The sequence below is a fragment of the Panthera onca genome, chromosome F1 (genome assembly GCF_046562875.1).
Source record: "Panthera onca isolate mPanOnc1 chromosome F1, mPanOnc1 haplotype 2, whole genome shotgun sequence".
NCBI lineage: Eukaryota > Metazoa > Chordata > Mammalia > Carnivora > Felidae > Panthera > Panthera onca.
Window position 1 is genome coordinate 44,098,766 of NC_138355.1, and position 23,301 is coordinate 44,122,066.

The window sequence follows — 23,301 nt, forward strand, 5'->3', positions numbered from 1 at the left end:
AAAGCAACAAAAGCCACAGGACAGGTCACCTTCCTTCTTTAAGTCAGGGAATAAGGCTATATTCCATCAGGTTCCCAACTCAGATAAGAAGGCAGGCTTTGGAAATAAGTTAACAATGATGAAGAGGAAGGATATAATATGGGGGGATTGTGAGGGGGAAAGCTTCCAGGAGACAAAGGAGAAGTTCTAGGCATGGATGGATGGATGGACGGATGGATGGATGGGGAGAGTCCCCAGCTGCTTTACATGTTGACTTTTTGCTATAGGAACCGTATCCCATCCGACACCATGCGGTGTTCCATCAGGCGCGGCATCATAACCTCAGTGCCTGTGGCTCCTCGTCACTTTGAAAGCCCCCAGGGAAACTGAAGATGTTCAAAACGTGATGGCTTTCAAAGGCCAAGTAGCAACCCTTGTTCTCAGTGTGGGAATTGAGGATGTAGGGAGGGGATGGTGCGGACAGGTAGATTCTCAAAGCACCTGCTCCCTTGCACCTGCGAGCAGGAAGCTCCAAAGGGAGTTGGGATATGAACCTGGACCCATCGGTCCATAAAGAAGCTGCTCCCCCAACCCCAATATTTGTTAAGGTAAGGAAGAGAGCAAATAGTGCTCGAGCCCTCATTGCTTTGGCCAGTGGTCAGGCATCCTGAGAATGTGCTGGGCTCACTCTAGGGAGAGTTTCTCTTTCCTGGAAAAGCTTATGAGAATCCTCTAGGGGGCTAAACACTCTTCTTTTTATGAAAGGAGGTACATGTTTTGCTTTTTGTCAATGATCTAGGAGGACAGTTATGGCAAAAGAAAAGATGTGAGACTGCTGGAAGGCTGGCAGAATCACACCTTCCAGTATATTAAGACAATTCAGCAGAGAAGAAAGAGTGAGTTCCAAGGAGGGGAGTGGGGTACCCTGAGGGAAGTAGGGACATCAAGAGAAGGTAGCTAGGAAGGAAAGAAGAAGGGAGAGGAAAAAAGGCAGGACTGCTCCCAGGAATATTGGAATCTGGCAGACAGTTCAGGAATGAGGAAGAAGGAGGGAAAAGATCATTGTTACAGGAAGGCAGAATCACCGGATTAGAGAACATTTGGATTAGAAGGGGCCTTAGAGCCATAGTCCAAATCCCTCAGTTTTGTGAATCAGGATCTAAGCTCAGGAGTGAAGGGACTTGCTCGAGGTCACACAGTCAGTGGTGGAACTGAGACAAGAACGTAGGGCCCTTGACTTATGGAGAAGCTCTTTTCCTTTCACCTAAAGCTGAGCTTTGGGAAGATGAACTGTAAAACAAAAAGAATTATAGTAACTATAATGTTAGCTAATACTCCTGAGCACTTAAACCACGTGCTACAAAATTCTGGCTCAAAGTCGACTCAAAGGGACCGACAGGGACTCAGCATCACCTAGTTTAGTGCTTCTCAGACTTTAATGTGCATTGAAGGTACTTGGTGATACTGTTAAAAGGCAGTTTATCTAGGAACCCAGATTCTGCTTTTCCAATAAGCTTCCAGATAAGATTGATGTTGTTGGACTGAGGACCATATTCTGAGCAGCAATGATCTAAACACCCCCTCTACCAAAAGAGAGCACAGATGGGAACTAGAAGAGGGAAGAAAGGAACAGAGAAGGTCCCAGAGAGCATCCCAACCCTTAACCCTTTGACTACCTTCACTACCAAACCCGACGTACTCTGACAATTGTCCCTATTTTGCCTCTCCTTAGCGTGGCTGACAGTGGGGATCTCAGTGCCACGACCAGATCAAAGCGGCCTCTTGTACACCCTGGTCTCTCTGTTCCGTGCTTCCTCTGAGATCGAGCAGAAACGTCTTACAGTACTCGTTCATCTGGCACATTCTGACCTCACCGGGCTCAGAGAAACCATTGCCCATATTTCAACCCTCTTCAGCCCACAGATCTTGTCAGGGAAGCTGCTACTGATTCATGCTCTATCTGATGCCTACCGCACCACGGATGACACGAGGAAGGAGGCCCACGGTGGGGAATTCTACTCCAAGCAGAATAGAGATCATGCCTTCCTCATGAGCTTTGCCGCAAAGCTCTCTGAATACTTCCTGTTACTGGAGGACAATGTCCTTTGTGCCCCCAACTTTATCACCCACATTCATTGGAAGGTGGACACAATGAGGTCCGACCCATGGGTGCTACTGGAGTTCTCTAATATGGGCTTCCTCGGCAAACTCTTCCACAGCAGGGACCTCCCACTCCTGGCTCATTTCCTCCTCCTCTTCTACAAGGAAAAGCCCCTTGACAGACTGATCCCCCACTTCCGTACCCTCCTAGCTCAGAAAAACCCAATCCTCTGCAGACCGTTCCTTTTCTACCACAGGTTCTCCTACTATACCTCCAATGACAGTCAGAAGGCCACGCCAGTCCGGAAAAAGAACCCCTATGGTCCTGACAACCCACCCGCAGCCATTTTCACAGATATGAAGGTTTTTGATGTTCATTTCCCCTGGAAGGCCTACACTCTGGATGAGTCATTCTTCTGGACCCAAAATGTTAGTGCAGGGAACCACCTGACAGTCATTTTGAAGCATCCAGCGAACTTGAGCAGAGTGCAAGTGTTGACAGGCACCATCGTGGATGGAAAGCATGCCCTAGAGAAGGGACAAGTGGAGCTGGGCTATGACCCCGAGGGAATGCCTCAATTCTGTACCAGCTTTGCTTTGCTGGGCCATCTCTTGGAAGGGCAGGTGAATCAGGAGATATTCAAAAGTATGGGGTACGATGTGAGCTGTGTAAGGCTGGTGGTGAAAGCTAATCAGGTTGGCGGTCTCATAATCAGGCATATTTACCTCTGGGAGGAAAATCCCAAAGATATGGAAGCAGCTCAGAGTTGGAGATAAATCACTAAGGATGTGAAAAATTAAAGTTGTGAAGCTGTTCCATTCCAGCCTGAGTGACGTGGGGAGATAGATGTCAGGGAATGAGGGGCAGGGAGAGAAGACTCTATGATGCTTTTGGTGCCACCATGATGTTAAGAGACCTGTTCCTTTTTCTCCCCAAACAAGTAATTCATATATGTATATGAATTTATATATATATATGTAAAACTTTTTATGTTTATTTATTTATTATTTTAAGTAGGCTCCACACCCAACATGGGGCTTGAACTCATGAGCCTGAGATCAAGAGTTGCATGCTCTACGGACTGAGCTGGCTGGATGCCCTATAAGGTGATTCTTATAGGTTATCTTTTTCTGGGAGCAAATATAGCTTAGCCCAACTTGGAGAATGGCCTTGGTCACTCCCAGAATGTTTAGATTTGGGGGATGCTGAGATGAGCACAGAGTGTTTGTGTGTGTGCGTATAAACACATATATTGACACACAGTCAGAGGTGGGGAGATGTAATGTGGTAGTAGGAGGGTAAATGGGGAAATCATGGGGTGTCCCTAAAACTGACAGCGTAAGTAGCCAAGAAAGTGACCCTCGTTAGAAGTCAAATTCTCTGGGGGCGCCTGGGTGACTCAGTCAGTTAAGTGTTGAACTCTTGATGTTGGCTCAGGTCATGATCTCACGATTTGTGAGTTGGAGCCCTATGTCAGGCTCTGCGTTGATGGTGTGGAGATTGCTTGGGATTCTCTCTTTCCCTCTCTCTCTCTGCCCCTCCCCTCCTCATGCTCTCTCTCTCTCAGAGTACAAAAATAAACATTTAAAAAAAGAAGTCAAATTCTCTGAAATTCAGAAAAGCGGTAGATGGACCGATAGCAATAAAACTAAACCCTTAACTCTATCCTTTAAGCTGTTTCATAGTGTCCATGAGTTTCTTCCTTTCCTCACAAACTTGGACATAAATAGTTTGTAACTAAAACTTCACTTTGTCATCAGCAATTCACTCCTTAACTCCCCCACTGGTGTCTACACCCACCAAGCTACTGAAACTCTTCCCTAGTTGCAATGACAAAAATAGTCAAAACCCAGCTGCATTTTTTCAGAGCTCATTCCCCTTAACTCTCTGTAGCAATATACAATACTCACTAGTGTTTCTTCTAGAAACAGCCTTCTTCCTTCTGGGATTCATCCATTTATTGGATATTTGCTGAGTGCGAGGCACACGAAAAAAGCCCCTGTGGGGTTAAGTACATGGTCTTTTGGAAGCACAGATCTGCTCTTCCTAAAACATTCTTGGGGGCTTAGGAAAAGCTTCTTGGAAAATACAATATCTAAGCCTAGACTTGCCAGATAATTAGAGAAGATAGCCAGGTAATGTGGGGAGAAGGTCAGGGAGATTTTCCAGTAAAAGAAACAGCATGCTGAGAAGTAGGCAAGAGGTGAGAAAGAACATGGTTCATCTGGGAAAACGCAAATCATTTAGTGGGACAGGAGATGGAGGGCAAGCTGGAGGAGGGATGGGGCAGAAGATAAAGCCACAGGATTGAGAGAGGACCAGCTTAAGAAGGGCCACAGACAGTTCAATGGGGGAAAGAACAGTCTTTTCAATAAACGTCTTTTCAATAAATAGTGTTGGAACTGAATATCCACATGCAAAAGAATGAATTTGGACTCCTACCTCACACCATATACAAAATTGAATCCAAATTCATAGAAGAAAATAGAAGGTGTAAATCATTGTCACCTTGGATTAGGCAACAGTATATTAAGATATGACACCGAAAGCATCAGAAATCAAATAGATCAATTGGACTTCACCAAAATTAAAAACTTTTGTGCTTCACAGGACACTATCAAGACAGTGACAAGAAAACACACAAAATGGAATATTTGCAAATCATATACCCAATAAGGGACTATTATAAAGTCTTATAAAGTCAGAATATTATAAAGTCTTATACTCAATAATAATAAAAAAAAAAAATAACCCATTAAAGATGGGCAAAGGGTATGAATAGAGATTTCTCCAAAGAGGATGTACAAATGGCCAATAAATACATGAAAAGATGCTCATCGGGGCACCAGGGTGGCTCAGTCAGTTGAGTGTCTGACTTCAGCTCTGGGCGTGATCTCATGGTTTGTGAATTTGAGCCCTGCATGGGGCTCTCTGCTGTCAGTGCAAAGCCCGCTTCAGGTCCTCTGTCTCATCTCTCTTCCCCTCACCTACATTGTCTCTCTCTCTCTCTCTCTCTCTCTCTCGCTCTCAAAAATAAATAAACATTAAAAAAAGAAAGAAAGAAAGAAAAGATGTTCATCATTAGTCACTAGGGAAATGCAAATCAAAACCACAATGAAATACCACTTCACACCCACTATTAAGGCTCTAATTAAAAAAAAAAAAAAAAGGAAAATAAGTGTTGGTGAGAAATTGGGACCCACATACATTGCTGGTGGGGTTGTGAAATGGTGCAGCCACTTTGAGAAAGTTCCTCAAAATGTTTAACAGATTACCACGTGATCCAGCAATTCCACTCCTAGGTCTATACTCAAGAAAATGAAACATACATCCACACCAACACTTACATATGAATGTTCATAGCAGTCTTATAATAACCAAAAAGTGAGAATAATCTAGATGCCCAACAGATGAATGAAGCAGAATGTGGTGTAACCATACGAAGGAATATTAGTTGGCCATAAAAAGGAATGGGGAGTATGGGCCTGCTCTATAGCACACATGAACCATTATGCTGCATGAAAGAAATCGGTCACAAGAGGCCACACATTATATGATTCCATTTATAGGACATGACCGGACTAAGCAAATCCATAGAAATAAAAGTGGATTAGCAGCTGGGGGCTGGGGAAAAGGGAAATGGAAAATGACTTCTAATGGGCATGGGGTGTCTTTTTGTGGGCGATGAAAATGTCCTAAAATTAGGGGCGCCTGGCTGGCTCATTTGGTGGAGCGAGCGACTCTTGATCTCGAGGTTGTGAGTTCAAACCCCACACTGGGTGTAGAGATTACTTGAAAATAAAACCTTAAGGAAAAAAAATGTTCTAAAATGGTGGTAATGGTTGCACAACTTGGTGAATATAAAAACTATTGAATTGTGTACTTTAAAAATGAATGTTATGGTATGTGAATTATATCCTAATAAAGCAGTTATTAAAAAAAAAAAGCTGTAGAAGCAAATCAAGGGCTTTAGACTATCCTGATGGCAATAGGGAATCATTGAACAATTTTAGCCAGGACAGTGAAATGACCTGTGTTGTGCTTTGGAAAGATCACTATGGATATCTTGAGCAGACTAGTTTGAAGGGAGTCAGGATGAGGTATCCAATTAGAATTAAACAAGAGAATATATACAAAGTGTCTATCTCAGTACCTGGAGTATAATAGATAATAAATGACACTTCCTGGGGCCCCTGGGTGGCTCAGTTTGTTGAGCGTCCAGCTCTTGGTTTTGACGTGGATCATGATCCCAGGGTCATGGGATTGAGCGCTGTGTTGGGCTCTGGGCTGACAGTGCGGAGCCTGCTTGGGATTCTCTCTCTCCCTCTCCCTCTGTCCCTCCCCTGCTCTTGTGCATACTTTCTCTCTCTCTCTCTCTTTCTCGTGCTAGCTCGCTCAAAATAAATAGAATAGAATAGAATAGAATAGAATAGAATAGAATAGAATAAAATGACACTTCCCACTTCCCTTATCTTTCTCCCTTCTTCCCTTCTCTTTCCCACCTTTCTTCCATAAATTCTACACCAAATCTATATTTCCACATGCCTCTCTAATGATCTCTGTCATTGACACTGTTTCCTCCATCCATCCCTAAACATGGGACTATTCCAAGGCCCTTTACTCTTTTTTTTTTTTATGTTTATTTTTTGAGAGAGAAAGAAAGAGAGGGACAGAGAGCGTGAGCAGAGGAGAGGCAGAGAGAGAGGGAAAGAGAGAATCCCAAGCAGGTTCCATGCTGTCAGCACAGAGCCCAACGCAGGGCTGGATCTCACGAACTGTGAGATCATGACCTGAGCCGAAATTGAGAGTTGGATGCTTAACCGACTGAGCCACCCAGGCGCCCCAAGGTGCTTTACTCTTATGCATCTATGCCTTCTTCCTTCAATTGGTCCATCACTCAGAGTCACCTGAATGAACTTTCAGGTACTACCTAAGTCAGCAGCATCCTCTGAGGTCTCCAGTCTGAGCCTCAGTGTCTTCTCTCCAGCTGATGATGGACACCCTCTACGTAGCTCTTCCATGGTCATCTCAAGCTCAACGTGTCTAAAACCAAATTCTTAAGCTTGTACACCCCTCCAGGCATGTCTATTTCTGGCCATAGTTACCTTACACACATAAACTCAAAATCTTAAAACAGTGCTTTAAAACAGTGGTCTATAAGCCACTTGTATCAGAATCACCTGGATCATCAGGGAAATGCAAATCAAAACCAAGATGAGATACCACCTCACACCCGTCAGAATGGCTAAAATTAACAACACAAGAGACGACAGGTTTGGTGAGGATGTGGAGAAAGGGGAAGCCTCTTGTACTGTTCACGGGAATGCGAACTGGGGCAGCCATTCCGGAAAACACTATGGAAGCTCTTCAAAAGGTTCAAGATAGGGGCGCCTGGGTGGCGCAGTCGGTTAAGCGTCCGACTTCAGCCAGGTCACGATCTCGCGGACGGTGAGTTCGAGCCCCGCGTCAGGCTCTGGGCTGATGGCTCGGAGCCTGGAGCCTGGAGCCTGTTTCCGATTCTGTGTCTCCCTCTCTCTGTGCCCCTCCCCCATTCATGCTCTGTCTCTCTCTGTCCCAAAAATAAATAAAAAACGTTGAAAAAAAATTTAAAAAAAAACAAAAGGTTCAAGATAGAACTACTCTATGATACAGCAATTGCACTACTGGGTATTTACCCAAAGGACACAAAAATACAGATTTGAAAGGGTATATGCACCCCGATGTTTATAGCAGCACTATCGACAATAGCCAAACTATGGAAAGAGCCCAAGTGTCCATCGAGTGATGAATGGATAAAGAAGATGTGGTACAGGGTGGCTCAGTCGCTTAAGCGTCCGACTTCAGCTCAGGTCACGATCTCCCAGTTCGTGAGTTCAAGCCCCATGTCAGGGTCTGTGCTGATGGCTCAGAGCCTAGAGCCCGCTTTGGATTCTGTGTCTCCCTCTCTCTGACCCTCCCCACTCACGCTCTGTCTCTCTCTCTCTCTCTCTCTCTCTCTCTCTGAAAAATAAATAAACACTAAAAAATTTAAAAAAAGAAGATGTGGTACCTGTTAACAATGGAGTATTACTCAGCCATCAAAAAGAATGAAATCTTGCCATTTGCAGCGACATGGATGGAGCTAGAATGTATTATGATAAGTGAAATAAGTAAGTCAAGAGAAAGACAAATACCATATGATTTCATTCATATGTGGAATTTAGGAAACAAAACAGATGAACATACGGGAAGGGAGAAAAAATAAAAGAGGAAACAAACCATAAGAGAGACTCTTCGAGAACAGAGTTGATGGAGGGAGGTGGGTGGGAGATGGGATAAATGAGTGATAGGTATTAAAGCGCTTCAACCTCAGGGGCCTGGGTGGCTCAGTCAATTAAGTGTCTGACTTCAGTTCAGGTCACGATGTCACAGTTCGTGAGTTTGAGCCCCGTGTCAGGCTCTGTGCTGACAGCTCAGAGAGTGGAGCCTGCTTTGGATTCCGTGTCTCCCTCTCTCTCTCTGCCCCTCCCCGCCCCCTCTCGCTGTCTCCCCAAAATAAATAAACATTAAAAAAATTTTAAAAACAAACTGTTTCAACCTCTATGATTTTCTATTTTCATATCCATCCCATTGCCTACCTATCATTTAGGCTCGTGTTCAAATTTCTCTACAGTGAACTCCACAAACCAAGGAGCATTATAGGTCAGGCCCTAGCACCAGGGATAAGAGGTAAGAGTCTGTATGCTCTGGCTCTCGGTCTAGTGTGCAAGACAATTAAAATACCGAATTAAGGGGACACGGAGGAGGGAGGGAATGACTGTGTCTGGAGCCATTAGGGACAGTTTCACAGAGGAGGTGACAAATAGATGAGCTATTTCTCAGGCAAGGAATGGAGGGAAGGGTATGCCAGGCAGAAAGACGTAAGTTAATCATTCAAGCAAGGGGACTGAGATCTCATCAGGGTACCCTCTCCCCGGACAGTGGCTGGTCACTGGGGCCCTGAGGTAACACCGATGGGGAAAGCAGGCCTGGTATAGGAACCCGGTAGCAAAAGTGTTGTCATAACTGTCAATGGACCCTCAGCCTCTGTATCTGGGAGACGGTGGAAAGCAGGAAGTCCTGTAGCCTGTGGGCCTGCGTCCCCATGTTAAGGGCCACTTAGCTCTACTGGATGGGTGCCTTGTAGGAATGTGGACCCCGTGTTGTCAGATCTGGAGATTTTTAAGAAGAAGCTGGAAACCCCAATTTTTTCATGTTAGACCTCTCAAGTTTATTTTTAGAGTTTTCCAAAGTATACACAACAAGGGGCTCGAACTCCTGACCCTCAGATCACGAGTTGCACGCTCTGCTGACTAAGCCAGCCAGACACCCCTTGACCTCCCAATTTTCTTAATGCTGGGAATTTAAAATATATAAAGACACAATTTTGGAACACAACGGCAACTACTCTGTTCTGGGGAGGCTTTCCCAGGTGACCAGTGTTAGCTCAGGTTCCAGCACCCTTGATGAGGTTATGGCTTTCTCAGATACTCTGGCAAATCATTTTCCTTTCAGGAGCAATAGTCACCCAGATAGAGTCTGAGGACACACCCTCATCTCCACCAGTAGCACAAAGAATCTTTGAGCATGGATTAGTCTGCAGATGCCGAAGCGATCTATTGTTCCATTTCTTACCTCCACTCTCAGAGGCTGACATCTTCCTGATATTGACTAGGCCATCCTATTTGGGGCTTAATGTCCTCCTAAAGAACCACATCATTTAGGATAAGCCATCAAATGATTTACAGTGGGTGCTAGACTTCAAAAGGAAGCCCTGTCACTATGGATTAGGGTATCCAAAGGTTGAGGAGCCCAAAGAGATCGCTAAGGTTTAGGATTCGGGGTGTAACTCAAGCCAGGTCCTGGGGGGATGTGCCTGAACTAGCCGAGGAGGGCAAGTTGAGCCTCGGTTGCAGATAGCAAAGTGGGCTTGCCATGTCGTCAAGACTGGCCTCTTTCCCAGTGTTGGGTTATGGGGTCTTACCTTGAACCGGCTGAGTGGTGAAGGTAGATGATGAGTCATTATGGGGTTGGCAGATGAAACGCAGTTAGGGAAGAAAGAAACCCAGATCACTGGAGAGTGATCACAGGGGCTCTGGTGATGAGTACTGAGAATGACAGGCTTTCTCGGGCCAAGGGTTGGAGCGGGGTGGGGCTCGTGGCTGCCATGTGTCTCACTGAGCCTTGTTGACCTACCTTCCCCATGACCTCCTTCTCTGGAACATTCTTCGTCTCTTAAAGTGGATGCTCTCCTCCCTGTCTGGAGTGAGGGTTAAGGCAGGGGAAGCCCAGAAAGTCACTGTTTGATCAAAGTTGCCTTAATTTTCTGGGGGAAGTGAACTCTATAAGGAGACTGGCCTTGGCTATGAGAAAGCAAGCTGCTTCTCTGAGCCCAAATTCTGCTCTTGCCCTCTCCAACTCCTCGCTAGGTCTTTTTGGGATCAGTGAGATGCAGAGCATTAGGTCAGATTTCTGGTTCACCCAAGGAGGGCCCAATGCCTTCCTAAGACCTTCCCTCCAAATCTTCTTTCCATGTCCTGCTAACCTTACTCTGGCCCCTCACAAGCCAGACTCCCTTTCACAAAAAGCTAAAGGAATTGGAATTTTGCTTGAGAGAAGATGACAAGTGACATTCTTTTTTTTTCCTTTAAAAATTGTTTTTAAAGTATGTCAACGTGGGGCTCAAACTCACAACCCAGTGATCAAGAGTCTCATCCTCTACTGACTGAGCCAGCCAGGCGCCCTGAGGGGTGACATTCTTAAGGAAAGGAAATACTGCTTTAAGAGGATGTTTTGGAGTGTTGAAAACAGTAAGGGGGCTTTTTTTTAAATTTTTTTTTTAACGTTTATTTATTTTTGAGACAGAGACAAAGCATGAATGGGGGAGGGTCAGAGAGAGGGAGACCCAGAATCTGAAACAGGTTCCAGGCTCCGAGCTGTCAGCACAGAGCCTGATGCGGGGCTTGAACTCACAGACCGTGAGATCATGACCTGGGCCAAAGTCGGCCACTTAACCGACTGAGCCACCCAGGCGCCCCAGTAAGGGGGCTTTTAAAAAAGGAGGTCTTACAGTGAGTGGTTACAAGGACGGCTTTTCGAAGTCAGCCTAGCAGGGTCCAGAGCTCAGCCGTCTTACTGGCGGAACAACTTTGGGAAGCTACTTTAACTTCCAGACCTCGGTCTTCTCATCAGGTAAAAGAGGGGTAATAAAGAGCAGCGCTGTGAGAATTAAGAGAAGTACGTGAAGCACTCAGAATACTGCTGGTAGTTGGTAAGCACTGGTTACATGTTAGGCATCGCTAGAATTAACCAAAGAAAAAGGAGAAAAGATGCTACAGTTCCCATCAAGTTTGCCTTGGCTCCCCGGTGCCCGCAGACTCCCCACCCAGTCTGGAATCCCTCCCTCCTCTTCAGCCTGGCTAACCCCAGCCTCTTCGGCAAGATCCAGCTCAGCCGCCCTTTCAAAGAGCTCCCAGGGCAACTTGAGTTGGATTTGTCTGGACAGTGAGTTCCTGCTTAACCTCCAAATCCATTGCCCAGACTCTGTGGGTGTTTGTTGAATGAGTGAATAATCCCTTGCTTTTCAAAGCCATTTTATTTAGTTGGTAAAGCTCGTAGGAAGGAATACGTTATCTGACTTAACCTTCAGAGGCAGGAGCAGGGGCCATCTCCGTTTTCCAGATTAAAATATATAAATATAAATGAGACAGATCACCTGGAGTCTGCAGGGGTCCCACGGGATTGCCACAACCTAGACCCCGGTTGGGGCCCCTGCGATAGGAGTGCAGCTAAAGGTGGGGGTGTTGGGGTAGGGGTTAGGGGAGAGAGTTCCCACCCGCCTCCCTCCGCCGGAAGGAGAAAGCTGCCCAGAAACTTCCCGGAGGTCACCACCGCGCTGCCTGCGGCGACCAGCCCTTCCCCTGATGGCGATTCCCGTGGGTCCCGGCCCTCTCAGCCCACAGCGTCCGTGGCACTTAAGCCCCCCACCCGCGACCCCAGCAGGTGCCGGCCCCGCCCTCCCCGGGATCGGGAACACCGAGCAAGGCGGGGTCCTCCCTTCTCCGGACCTGGGGCACGCTGCGGGGCTGCGGGTGCGGAGGGGGCACGAGCCCCGTCCCCCAGCCTCTCCCGGACTCCCCTCGGGTCAGTCCACGCTGTCTCCCTCGCTGACCTCTTTTCCTCCCTTTACGCCTGCCGCGTCCTCCTGAATTGCCTTTTAGGGGAATGGCGTTGGTCTCTTGGTAGCCAGACTCCTATTACCAAGCCCCACCGGCCAGGCGCGACAGCAGATGGTGAGACTGGGGAGCCTAGACACCCATAACTCCGGGAGGGCTGGGGAGGAGCCCGCGAGCCCGCGATGTGACCCCTGCCCCCCCCCACCCCACCCCCAGCTCCAGGACTCAGCAGCAACCCTTCTTCTGCCAAGTTTCTCATTCATCCAAACCTTTATTAAGCTCCCACTGAGTGCTAAGCACCTGAGATGAGGGGGCTGCAAGTCTCACATTCTCCATAAAGTCTTTGAGGCTCTCCCTGGGAAGAAGTCAACTGTTTACCAGGTTACTGCGGTTCAGTGGAAAGGCTTGAGGTCACCCAAACGTGGGCTTCGGGGGGGGGCCTCCGCCCAGCGGAGAGATCTTAAATGCTTTTGGCCACTCTGAGCAGATAATGGACATTCAAGAGCCCATCAGCTTACCTCTCCCTTCGCCAGAGGAGCCGGGGGTGCCTAACACTCACCCTTAGCCAAGGTCCCTCTTCCCTACCCCCTCATCCTCCATAAAGGACCACTGGCTGTGACTCACTCCCAAGGGCCAGCTCCTTTGAAACTGTGAAGTTGCTCCCCACTGACACATCCCCCAGGGCGCAATCAGCCCTACCACAGAGTCTGAGCTCCTCCCCTTCCCTGGGGAGACTCAGACAGGCCCGGGCAGGTAGGGCATTTCCATTGTGTTGCCAGCCCAGCCCCAGGTGGGTGTGGAGGGGCAGATTTTCCCACCGGGACACCTCAGGGCATGATTCTTCCCCTTCTGGTTGGGCTACTTTAGAAGTCCTGGACATCCAGGGAGCAATTTTAGATGTTATCACCATGGGGCTACCAGACAAGACTGACGCCTGGGTTCCCTGCCCCCCCCAGAGGTATCATCACCTCCCCACTGGTCCACTTGGGCACTGGTGGTATCTACCTGGTCCCGGAAGGAGAAAGGCGTGGGGCAGATCTGTGAACTCAGACACTTGACCTCTGCGATCCCAAGTGTTCTTATCTGTAGACGAAGGTATTGCCCTCACAGGGTCGCAGTGGGAGTTGTGCGTGAGGGCTCAGAATTTTCAGGCAAGGAGTACATCGTGTTGGGTCACGGCAATACCTTTTGCAGTCCTCCAGGGGCTTCCCTGCAGCTCTTGGGCTCACACGCTGCCTACAACTGCCTCGCTGATCTCATCTCCCTCCACCCCAGTCACTCAGCCAACGCGGTTCCTGCGGTTCTTTCCATGGGCCTGACTTCGTGCTAGACCCGGGGGCTTCCCCGTGGACTGTTTCCTGGCCTGGACCTCCTCCACCTGGCGAACTCTGCTTGTCCTCAGCTTTGGTGAGGTGTCCTCAGGGGAGCCTCCCTTGCCCACCCACAAAAGGCCAGGCCTCCTGGCACGTGCTCTCTTTGCACACCTCTAGCTGGAGCTGTTGCCCCCTCCGAGAGTATGTGGTGCCTCATAGCCCTGCTCGCTGTTTGTTGACCACTGTGTCCCAAGGCTTCATGGTACACGGTAGGCATTTTATTTTCCGTTGAAAGACAGTTTCTAAAGAGTTTTCTTTTTAATGTTTTATTGATTTTTGAGAGACAGAGCATGAGTGGGGGAGGGGCAGAGAGAGAGGGAGACACAGAATCCGAAACAGGCTCCAGGCTCTGAGCTGTCCGCACAGAGCCCGACGCGGGGCTCGAACCCACGAGCTGTGAGATCGTGACCCGAGCGGAAGGCAGACGCTTAACTGACTGAGCCACCCAGGCGCCCCCAAAAGAAAAATTCTAGAATCTGAGGCAGCTTTGTGTCCAGTGTCAGCTCTCCCTTAGCCTGAAGTCTGCAGCAGTCGCATGATCCCCACGGCCGCCCCACCTCCCCAGACAGCCGCCCCGCACCTGCTCTGTCTACCAGCAGGATGGGAGGGCTGGTCGGACTTGCCCTCCTCACTCCTCCTCATCAAAAATGTGAAATTCCGGTCACTTCCGTCTTCCCTCTTCGCTCCCTTTCCTGACCCCAGCAGAACTTGCCCCGTTCACTCTGTCACCTCAGTTCCAGGTTTGGGCCTGTTCCGTGGATTATTAGGTTCACCTGTCAGCAAGCCTCCTGACTGCCCCCATCCCTCTTTGCCAACGGAGGAGCGGGGCCTCTCCCAGCAAACGGGCTCGGGCCCCAGCTGTGCCCTGTCCTAGCGGTTAGACCTGGGACAAATCCATGTTGGTAACTAGTGTCCTCATCTGCAAAACAGGGATGCTACTTCACAAAATGGTTGGAATTATGAGGTGCGTAAATTACGATCTATGTGTCTGACACTGTGCTGGCCAAGCACTTCACCTGCCTTCTTCCGTACAGCTCAGTGTGATAGAATCCATTGACCTTATCTTGGGTTTGAGGTCACTGAAGCCCAGAGAAGTTAAGTGCATGGCTTGTTCACTAAGTTCGTGAGATCCCTCCAGAACCCAGAGCTTTCCTGACTGTGTGCTCTGTTAAGGTCAGGGGGCAGAGGAGGTGCTCAGTAGGTTTTAGAGTTTTGTTTTGTTTTGAAGTAGGCTCTGTGCCAGCATGGAGCCCGGAGCGGGGCTTGAACTCATGAACGCTGACACCAAGTCCTGAGCTGCAATCAAGAGTCAGGTGCTGAACCGACTGAGCCACCCAGATGCCCCAGTTTAGGTCATTTCAATTCAAGTTCCACAGGTTATTGAAGGCACCTGGGGTGGTTTATCTGCTAAGGCTGAGAGCTTCTGCAAATCTGTGCTAATGTTTGAGGCAGGGACATAGAAAAAAGGTATTCTTTTTCTCCCTCCCTTGAGGAAAGAACCCCCACCTCTTGGCCAGTGTCACTATGTTGGTAGTAAGAGGGAGGATGGGGATAAGAAGCAGTTACAAAGTGTTCAAAGGGGGTGACAGGAACTTAAAAGTCAAATTCCTTAACCTCAGGAAGTTCGCAACATGTTTTCCATTTGTTTAAAGCTATATTCCGTTTAGGCCCGTGCAGGTCACATTGAGGAACGATTTTTCTTAAAAGTGCCCACCGATGGCTTTATTGTACTATTTCTGCAAAAGTCCAGGACCCCTTGAGCAGTGGCTCTCAATTCTGGCTGCACATCCTAGGGTCACCTAGGGAGATTTCTAGAAAAATGCCAGAGCTTGGACCCGAGACCAATTAGTCAGAAGTGCCAGGGTAGAACCCTGGCGTCAGTGTTTGTTAAAGTTCCCCAGGTGATTCTACTGTGCCCCCTGCCCTGGGAACAGTTCCTCCGACAGCCTGGCCTTGAAGCAGCAACACCTGGGAACTTCTTAGAATTGCAAATTCTCGGGCCCCACCCTGGACCTACTGAATCAGAAACTTGAGAGTGGTGGTCAGTGACCAGCAAATCCTGTTGACAAGCCTTCCAGGGAACACTGATCCAGGCTAAAGGACTCTGACGAAGGCACAAACGGGTTTTTTTTGTTTTGTTTAAAAAAAATTTTTTAATGATTATTTTGAGAGGGAGAGCGTGAGAGAGAGAGAGAGAGAGAGAGAGGCATGAGCAGGGGAGGGGCAAGGATGGAGAGGGAATCCCTGAGCAGGCTCCTCAGGGCTCAAACCCGCAAACTGCAAGATCCTGATCTGAACCGAAATCAAGTCAGTCGGGATGCTGAACCCACTGAGCCCCTCGGGCGCCCCTGGAAGGCAGAGCATTTTCAAGCTGACAACAATCAGAAAGTCCATCTTATCTGAGTTTGCCCTTGGTATCCGGGGAAAGGGAAGCAGAGCCACACAGCTTCCCTAACCTCAGCCCTCAAGTTCCGGGCAGAGTCCGGTCTAGAAGCTGGGCTTTGTCTTTTCGTCTCTAGTCTGTCCTCTCTTGGGCCGCCTTGGAGTAGAAGGTCTGCAGAGACCAAAGACAGCCGCAACCCTCCCATCCCTGTACATGTAGGTCACTCTTCCCACCAAAAGGGAGACTTCATTTCCCTTTGGTATTCGTTTGCCGGGCTGTTGTAACAAAATACCACAAACTGGGTGCTTAAGACAACAGAAATTTATGATCTCTGGAGGCAGTCAGGTTCTGGAGGCGAGAAGTCTGAGACGAAGGCGTTGTAAGGGCCATATTTCCTGAGACCACTGGGGCAGTCTCTGTTCCAGGCCTCTCTCCTAGTCTGATAGTTGTGACAGCATTAACGCCCCAGTCTCCACGCGGCATTCTCCGTGCATATGCCTAAATCTCTCCCCCCCCTTTTTTAAATGTTTATTTATTTTTGAGAGAGACAGAGTGTGAGCAGAGGAGGTGCAGAGAGAGAGAGGGAGACACAGAATCGGAAGCAGGCGCCAGGCTCCGAGCTGTCAGCACAGAGCCCGATGCGGGGCTCGATCTCACGAACCGTAAGATCATGACCTGAGCTGAAGTCAGATGCTCAACTGGCTGAGCCACCCCGGCACCCCTAAATCTCTCCCTTTATTTATTTATTTATTTGTTTGTTTTAATGTTTTTATTTATTTTTTCTTTTCTTTTTTTTTTTTAACGTTTATTTATTATTGAGACAGAGAGAGGCAGAGCATGAACAGGGGAGGGGCAGAGAGAGAGGGAGACACAGAATCGGAAGCTGGCTCCAGGCTCCGAGCCATCAGCCCAGAGCCCGACGTGGGGCTCGAACTCACGGACCGCGAGATCGTGACCTGAGCTGAAGTCGGACGCTTAACCGACTGAGCCACCCAGGCGCCCCATGTTTTTATTTATTTCTGAGACAGAGACAGAGCATGAGCAGGGAAGGGGCAGAGAGAGAGGGAGACACAGAATTGGAAGCAGGCTCCAGGCTCTGAGACATCAGCACAGAGCCCGATGCGGGGCTCGAACCCACAGACTGTGAGATCATGACCTGAGCCGAAGTCGGACGCTCAACCGACTGAGCCGCCCCGGCGCCCCTAAATCTCTCCCTTTTTAAGGACACCAATCATATCGGATTAGGAGTCCACCCTACTTCAAGTAGGACCTTCCAGTTGAGGGCACGTTCTTAGCAAACGAAGATTAGAACTTCACCATATGATTCTGAGTGGGTCGGGGCCACATTTCAACCCAGAACACCTCCCACTGAACCTGGACCTGAGGGAGTCCTCGAAGCTTCTGTCTTCACACTCCGAAGCATCGAGTTCTCATGGTCTGGAAGCTGGCTACTATGTAGAGAAATCTGACTTCACTGCTGGATGAGACTTAGAAGAGAGAAAGGGAGGCCCAGGCCAACCCTGCCATCCCAGTCACCTCGGCTAAGGCATCGGCTGTGTGAGTGAGGCCGTTTGGGGATCTTGGGTAGCCTGAGCGAACCTCCCATAGCAAGGGTGAGCCACCAGCACCAAGCTCTGTCCAAATTACAGAATAGTCAATGAATAAATGGTGGTTGTTTTAAGCCACTAAATTTTGGGGTGGCTTATTTGAAAAAAATTTTTTTAATGTTTATTTTTGAGAGAGACAGAGTGTGAGCAGGGGAGGGGCAGAGAGAGAGGGGGACACAGAATCCGAAACAGGTTCCAGGCTCCGCGCTGTCAGCACAGAGCCCCATGCGGGGCTCGAACCCACGGACCGCGAGATCATGACCTGAGCCGAAGTCGGATGCCTAACCGAATGAGCCACCCAGGCGCCCCTGGGGTGGCTTATTTAAATTTTTTTTTAATGTTTACTTATTTTTGAGAGAGACAGAGACAGGATGCGAGTGGGTCAGGGAGGGAGACACAGAATCCGAAGCAGGCTCCAGGCTCCGAGCCGTCAGCACAGAGCCCGACAGCGGGGCTCGAACCCACGAGCTGTGAGATCTTGACCTGAGCCGAAGTCGGACGCTCAACTGACTGACCCACCCAGGCGCCCCTGGGGTGGCTTATTTTAGATGGAAAGAGATAACTGCCATGAGGCTCCAATACCACATGGCCTTCATAATTAATACTCAATTCTTCCTGTTGGAAGGCCTTCTGCCAGAGCCAGTGCCTGCGTATCACTCAGATAAAATATTTGGGTCTCACTGCTGGCTGAGTGGCTGGGAATTAGGACAAAGTTCTGCTTGTATATAATGAATGGCACCCTCTGACCTACCTAGAAGCTTCTGAGAGCACGAGTGAGACGCTGAGGCCCTGGCTGCGAGCAGGCGGGAGCAGGGGAGGGGGCGGAGAGGTACTGAGGGGTGCTTTGTGTGGGTGGGCCTACAGCCAGAGCTTGGACGCACAGAGCCAATTGTGTGGCCTCCAAAACACTGGGACTTGGGGAGAGGAAAAACGCAAGTAGTGAGAGGCCTTGGCTGAAGGGAAAATTGGAATAATTAACCACTGAGAACAAGTATCTTCAAAAGAGCTTCATTTGGGGGGAAGGAAGGGCATCAGGGAAGACAAAGAAGTGATTACTTAGAATAGGAACAGAGGAGTATTATATGGAGAACAGTGATGGAAGGCAAGGTGCTCAGACCAATACAGAAAGTTCCCGACTTCCCCCTACGGTGGGTTGTGTTTGCCACCACGCTGACAGTAGTGAACAGCAAAGCACACTTGCCGTGTCCCAGGCACCATTCTAAGCAGCGTGTATTCAATCCTCACGGCAACCCTAGGAGGCAGGTTCTGTCATCTTAGTCTCATTCCATGGATGAGGAAACCGAGGCCCAGGAGCATGAGGAAGGCCACACAGTGATTAAGTAGCAAAGCTGGGATTCAAATCTAGGCCTTCTGGCTTGAGGATCTGTGTTCTTCACCATGAGTGGAGCTGCTCTGTGCTTTTTAAAGGCAGCTGAGTGGATTTGCACACTGCTTCTCATGCCTCCGCAGAGTCTTAAATATAGCAATTAGAGATCACTTGGGCTTTGGGCTTGTGAGACCCGCTCCAAGCGGCCCGTCCCCATTGGGGATGGGGGGTACTATTCCCCGGTAAGCTGCTCGCTAGGATAAGGGGACCAAATGGGCCCAGTGCTTCTCCCCTAGCTGCTGCTGCATGAAATCCTGTGTGGGCCTTGCCTGCTGACTTTCTGATGCGATAGTCTAAAAGCAGCCCCTCCCAGGGCAGGCAAGCCACAACCTTCAGAGGAGCCTGCCCGGGGCAGGGAGCCTGCTCAGACTTGATGGGAAGAAGCAGACTCTAGATCAGCAAGAAAGACTGTGCATGGGGGGTGCCTCCACCTTGGACAGCCCCATCCCTGGATTTCTTCCTCGCCGCCTAAGTTCTGTGTCCTTGTGCATAGAGACACGGAAGTATCCTTAACTGGACATCTGGTCCGCGTCCCTCCACTTACAGACAAGGAGTGTCCAGAGGAGAGAATTACTTGACAAGGTCTCCACCCCTTCTCCGAGAGGTGGGCGATCTCTCTTCCCAGCCTGCTCCACTTTCTTCTGGAGGGCTGCGGTGAGGAGGGGAGAGGAAGCACGTACTCTCTGCAGGCTCCCCCTTCCTTCCTGTCAATGAGGGAATCCGATGCTGCTACCTCAGCTGAGTCCTGCCAGGTCTTTCTGAGCAGGTGTTTGAGTCCGTGGCGGAGCAAGCATCCAGAGCGCCCAGGCTGCTCCTCGGGGCGGGGTCAGAATGCCCCAGGAGGTGGCAAAAGCAGTCTCTATTGAGGCGTGGGCCCAGAGCTCCGTCACCAGTTTCGTCTCCAACTTTGTTCCTTCTCTCCAGTAAGAACGAGCCAGCCTTATTGTGAAGTGGGAAATAAGCAGTCAGGCGTATGGTCAATTAGCAGCATTTATAACCATCCCTTGAACCTTAACTCCCGGACTTTAAAAAAAAAACCAAATTATTATTTTTGTAAGTGAGAGCAGGGGAGGGGCAGAGAGAAAAGGGAGAGAATCCCAAGCAGGCTCCCCGCTGCCAGTGCAGAACCGGACATGGGGCTCAATCTCACGAACTGTGAGATCATGACCTAGTTGCAATCGAGAGTCGGACGCTTAACCCGCTGAGCCATCCAGGCGCTCTGTGAACCCTAATTCCCAGGCTTCCGAGGTCTTAGGCGATCATCATCTTTCTCTGCCCCCCCTCTGGCTCCCATTTTCCCGACACGGGAGTCCTTCAACCTAACTCAGTACCCAAATACACATCAGGGGCTAGCACTATGTGAAGTGTGACTAAAGCACAGACCTTGCCCTCAAAGGCTCAGGCACAAGAGTCCTTTCTTGTCACTCTTTACAGGGACCTCTTGTTGGGGTCAGGAGGTAGCTGTTCTGTGAAGACAGGGCCTGCCTGCTCCTGTTGAATTTTCACCTGTTTCCCGCCACTCTGCCCTGAACTGTCAGCCCTGGCATTAGAAAAAGAAAGCTAGCTGTAGTAGTTCTGATATCATGCTGTGCCCTCTGCCTTGTTTCTTCCCGGTCTGCCTGGCCACCCCACTGAGACTCTCTACCTAGTTCCCAGGCTCTATGCCCATTTCTACTCATCTTTGCCACATTATGCTGTGATCTGTTCACATATCTTCTTCCTGTTTCTTTCCTTCTAAGCTTAGACTCAGGTGGCAGTCGGTTTCGGGCCCTGTGTGCCAGGACCCCTTGGTAGTGGCCGTGTTGAGGGGTCTAGGGCCCTGAGGGTTCAGAGGGGGTGGGGCAATGTCTGCGGCTGGACGAACTGGCCATTTGCAGATTCCCAGGGCCCTCAAGGACGCCTTGTGGATTTAGATGCCTCTTCCCGCTCCCCCAGAAGATCGAAAGCCTTGAATAGTGTCTACCTCCTTTCCTGCCGTTCATGTGAATGAATCAAAGGTGAATTCTTGTACTTTAAGTAAAAAAAAGAGAAGCCAGGCATTCTGACCTCCCACCTACAGGTGTAGCCGCACAAGTGGCCATCTGCCTCGGTTGCTGCTGACAGTATGGCTGAGGACTAAAACACATCCTGTACCCTTGCCTTCTGCGACTGTCCTCTCCCCTGGGCTGGGGAGTCTCTGCCCCTGTGGGCTGCAGCACTCTGAGGGGTCTTTCTGTACTCTCTGTCCTTCTGTACTCTCCACTGGTGACCTCACGCCCTGACCCTCAAATCCTGACTTCCTGGGTTTCAGAGCATCTGGCCAGCCCCCAGGCAACTTCAGCTCAACATCTGTTAGAGGCTGAATTGTGCCCCCACAAAATTCATATGCTGAAATACCTCCCAGTGGTACCGTATTTGGAGATAGGATTTTTTTTTTTTAAATGTTTATTTATTTTTGAGAGAGACAGAGTGCAAGTTGTGGAGGGACAGAGAGAAAGGGAGACACGGAATCCGAAGCTGGTTCCAGGGCTCCAAGCTGTCAGCACAGAGCCCGATGTGGGGTTCAAATCGCAAGATCCACAACCTGAGCTGAAGTCGGACACTTAACCAACTGAGCCACCCAGGCACCCCTGGAGATAGGACCTTTAAAGAGGTAATTAAGATAAAGGCATAGGAGTGAGTCCTATATGACTGGTGTCCTTGTAAGAGAAAATTAGGACACAGACAGGCACAGAGGGAAGACCATGTGAAAACGCAGGGAGAGGACGGCCATCTATAAAGCAAGGAGAGGAGCTTCAGAAGAAACCAATCCTGCTGAGAACTTTGATCTCGGACTTCCAGCCTCCAGAATCCTGAGAAAATGCATTTCTGTCGTGGAAGCCCCACCCCCAGTCTGTGGTACTTTGTATATGGCGGCCTTAGAAGACTAATTCAGTGTCGAAAGCGGAGTTCATCTCCAAATCTAAATGGAATAACGCGGAAGGACAGCATCTCATGCGGTCCAAGGCAGAAATCCGGTCATCCACAACTCTCTCCACGTGCCTCATCAACTGATCACTAAGTACTGGGATTCTGACCCCTTCTCTTCCCCGTCTCACTGCTCTGGTTGAGGCATTAACCACCACCTGGATTACAACAAACGCCTTTCTCCCTCCACCACGCTGTGCGTGGTAACCCGCCCCTCTCAGCACTAGTGACACTTTCGGGCGAGACAATTCTTTGTTGAGGGGAGGTCTGTCCTGTGCTTTGTAGGATGTTGAGCAGCAGCCCTGCTGTCTACCCACGGCACGCCACAACCCCCCACCTCCAACCCCCCAGCTGGGACAGCCATAAAGGTCTTGCAACATCACCCCAGGTTGAGAACCACCGCTTTCAGGACAGCTTATCCCTGGGTGCTGGCCCTTGACAGCCACCGAAGATTTTATACAGGAGAAAATTCAAACTCCTTTGCTGCCTGATGGGTTCCCTATAGCATCTAGAGTAATCCATGCTGTGTAGTGGGCGCTCAATACATATTCAAGAAAGAAAGGTAAAATCAAGGTCATTTACCGCCATCTTTTTTTCTAGCTTCCCCTTCTTCCGTCTCAAGTTTCAGCTACAAACTACTCAGTCCCTTGAATCTAATGTACCTGTGTTAACCCATAGCTTTTCCTCTCCCTGTCTCTGCCTTGAACATCCCGCCCTCTCTCTATACCCCAACCCACCTTCAGTATCTGGCTCAAGTGCCAGTCCTTCCGGAAGCCTCCCCTTGGTGGAGCTGGGGCTTCCTGGCTCCTCTGGGCACACCGTGCACATTTCTCACCCCAATCGGACGGCTTTGGGCAAGAGGGAAGACTTCGAGAGGCAGCGGATGGGTAAGCGGGAGGACTAGTGCATTAACACCGAATGCCTACAAGAGGACTCGCGTCACGAACTCCAAAGGAACTAGAAGCCCTGGGAAGGTTCGCAGGTGAAGATGCAGGAAAGAGGCAAGAGTAACGAGCCTGGTCAAAAATCCCCAGGATCCTGCCTTCCACCTTAAAACTGGCAGACACATCAAAAAGGAAACAAAGTTACACCCCAGAGCAGTTGAATCTAAAAGGCTCTGGTGCCCAGTGGTTCAGGCACAGTTCAGGGAATATGCAGGAACAGCATGGAAACCAGGCATTAGTGAGTAACAGCACCAGAGAGAGAGAGAGAAACAGCCAAGGCCTCCCTCCTGTCCCCTCTATACTTTCTTGAGGGCAGGTATTTTTTGTTAAACTTCTGATATGAGCTAGCTGCTTTGGAGGTGCTCTAAACTTCCCTGTCACTCAGGCT

General features: G+C 49.3%; 1 protein-coding gene across 1 annotated transcript; it reads left to right on the top strand.

The window, feature by feature from the left end:
• Nucleotides 1–288: 288 nt before the first annotated feature.
• LOC132686380 (alpha-1,3-mannosyl-glycoprotein 4-beta-N-acetylglucosaminyltransferase-like protein MGAT4E) lies at nucleotides 289–3,745 on the top strand. The gene is given in 4 exon segments (XM_060644110.3): nucleotides 289–326; nucleotides 328–403; nucleotides 779–875; nucleotides 1,712–3,745. Coding segments are annotated over 4 exon segments (1,356 nt in total). The 3' UTR covers nucleotides 2,857–3,745.
• Nucleotides 3,746–23,301: the final 19,556 nt, after the last annotated feature.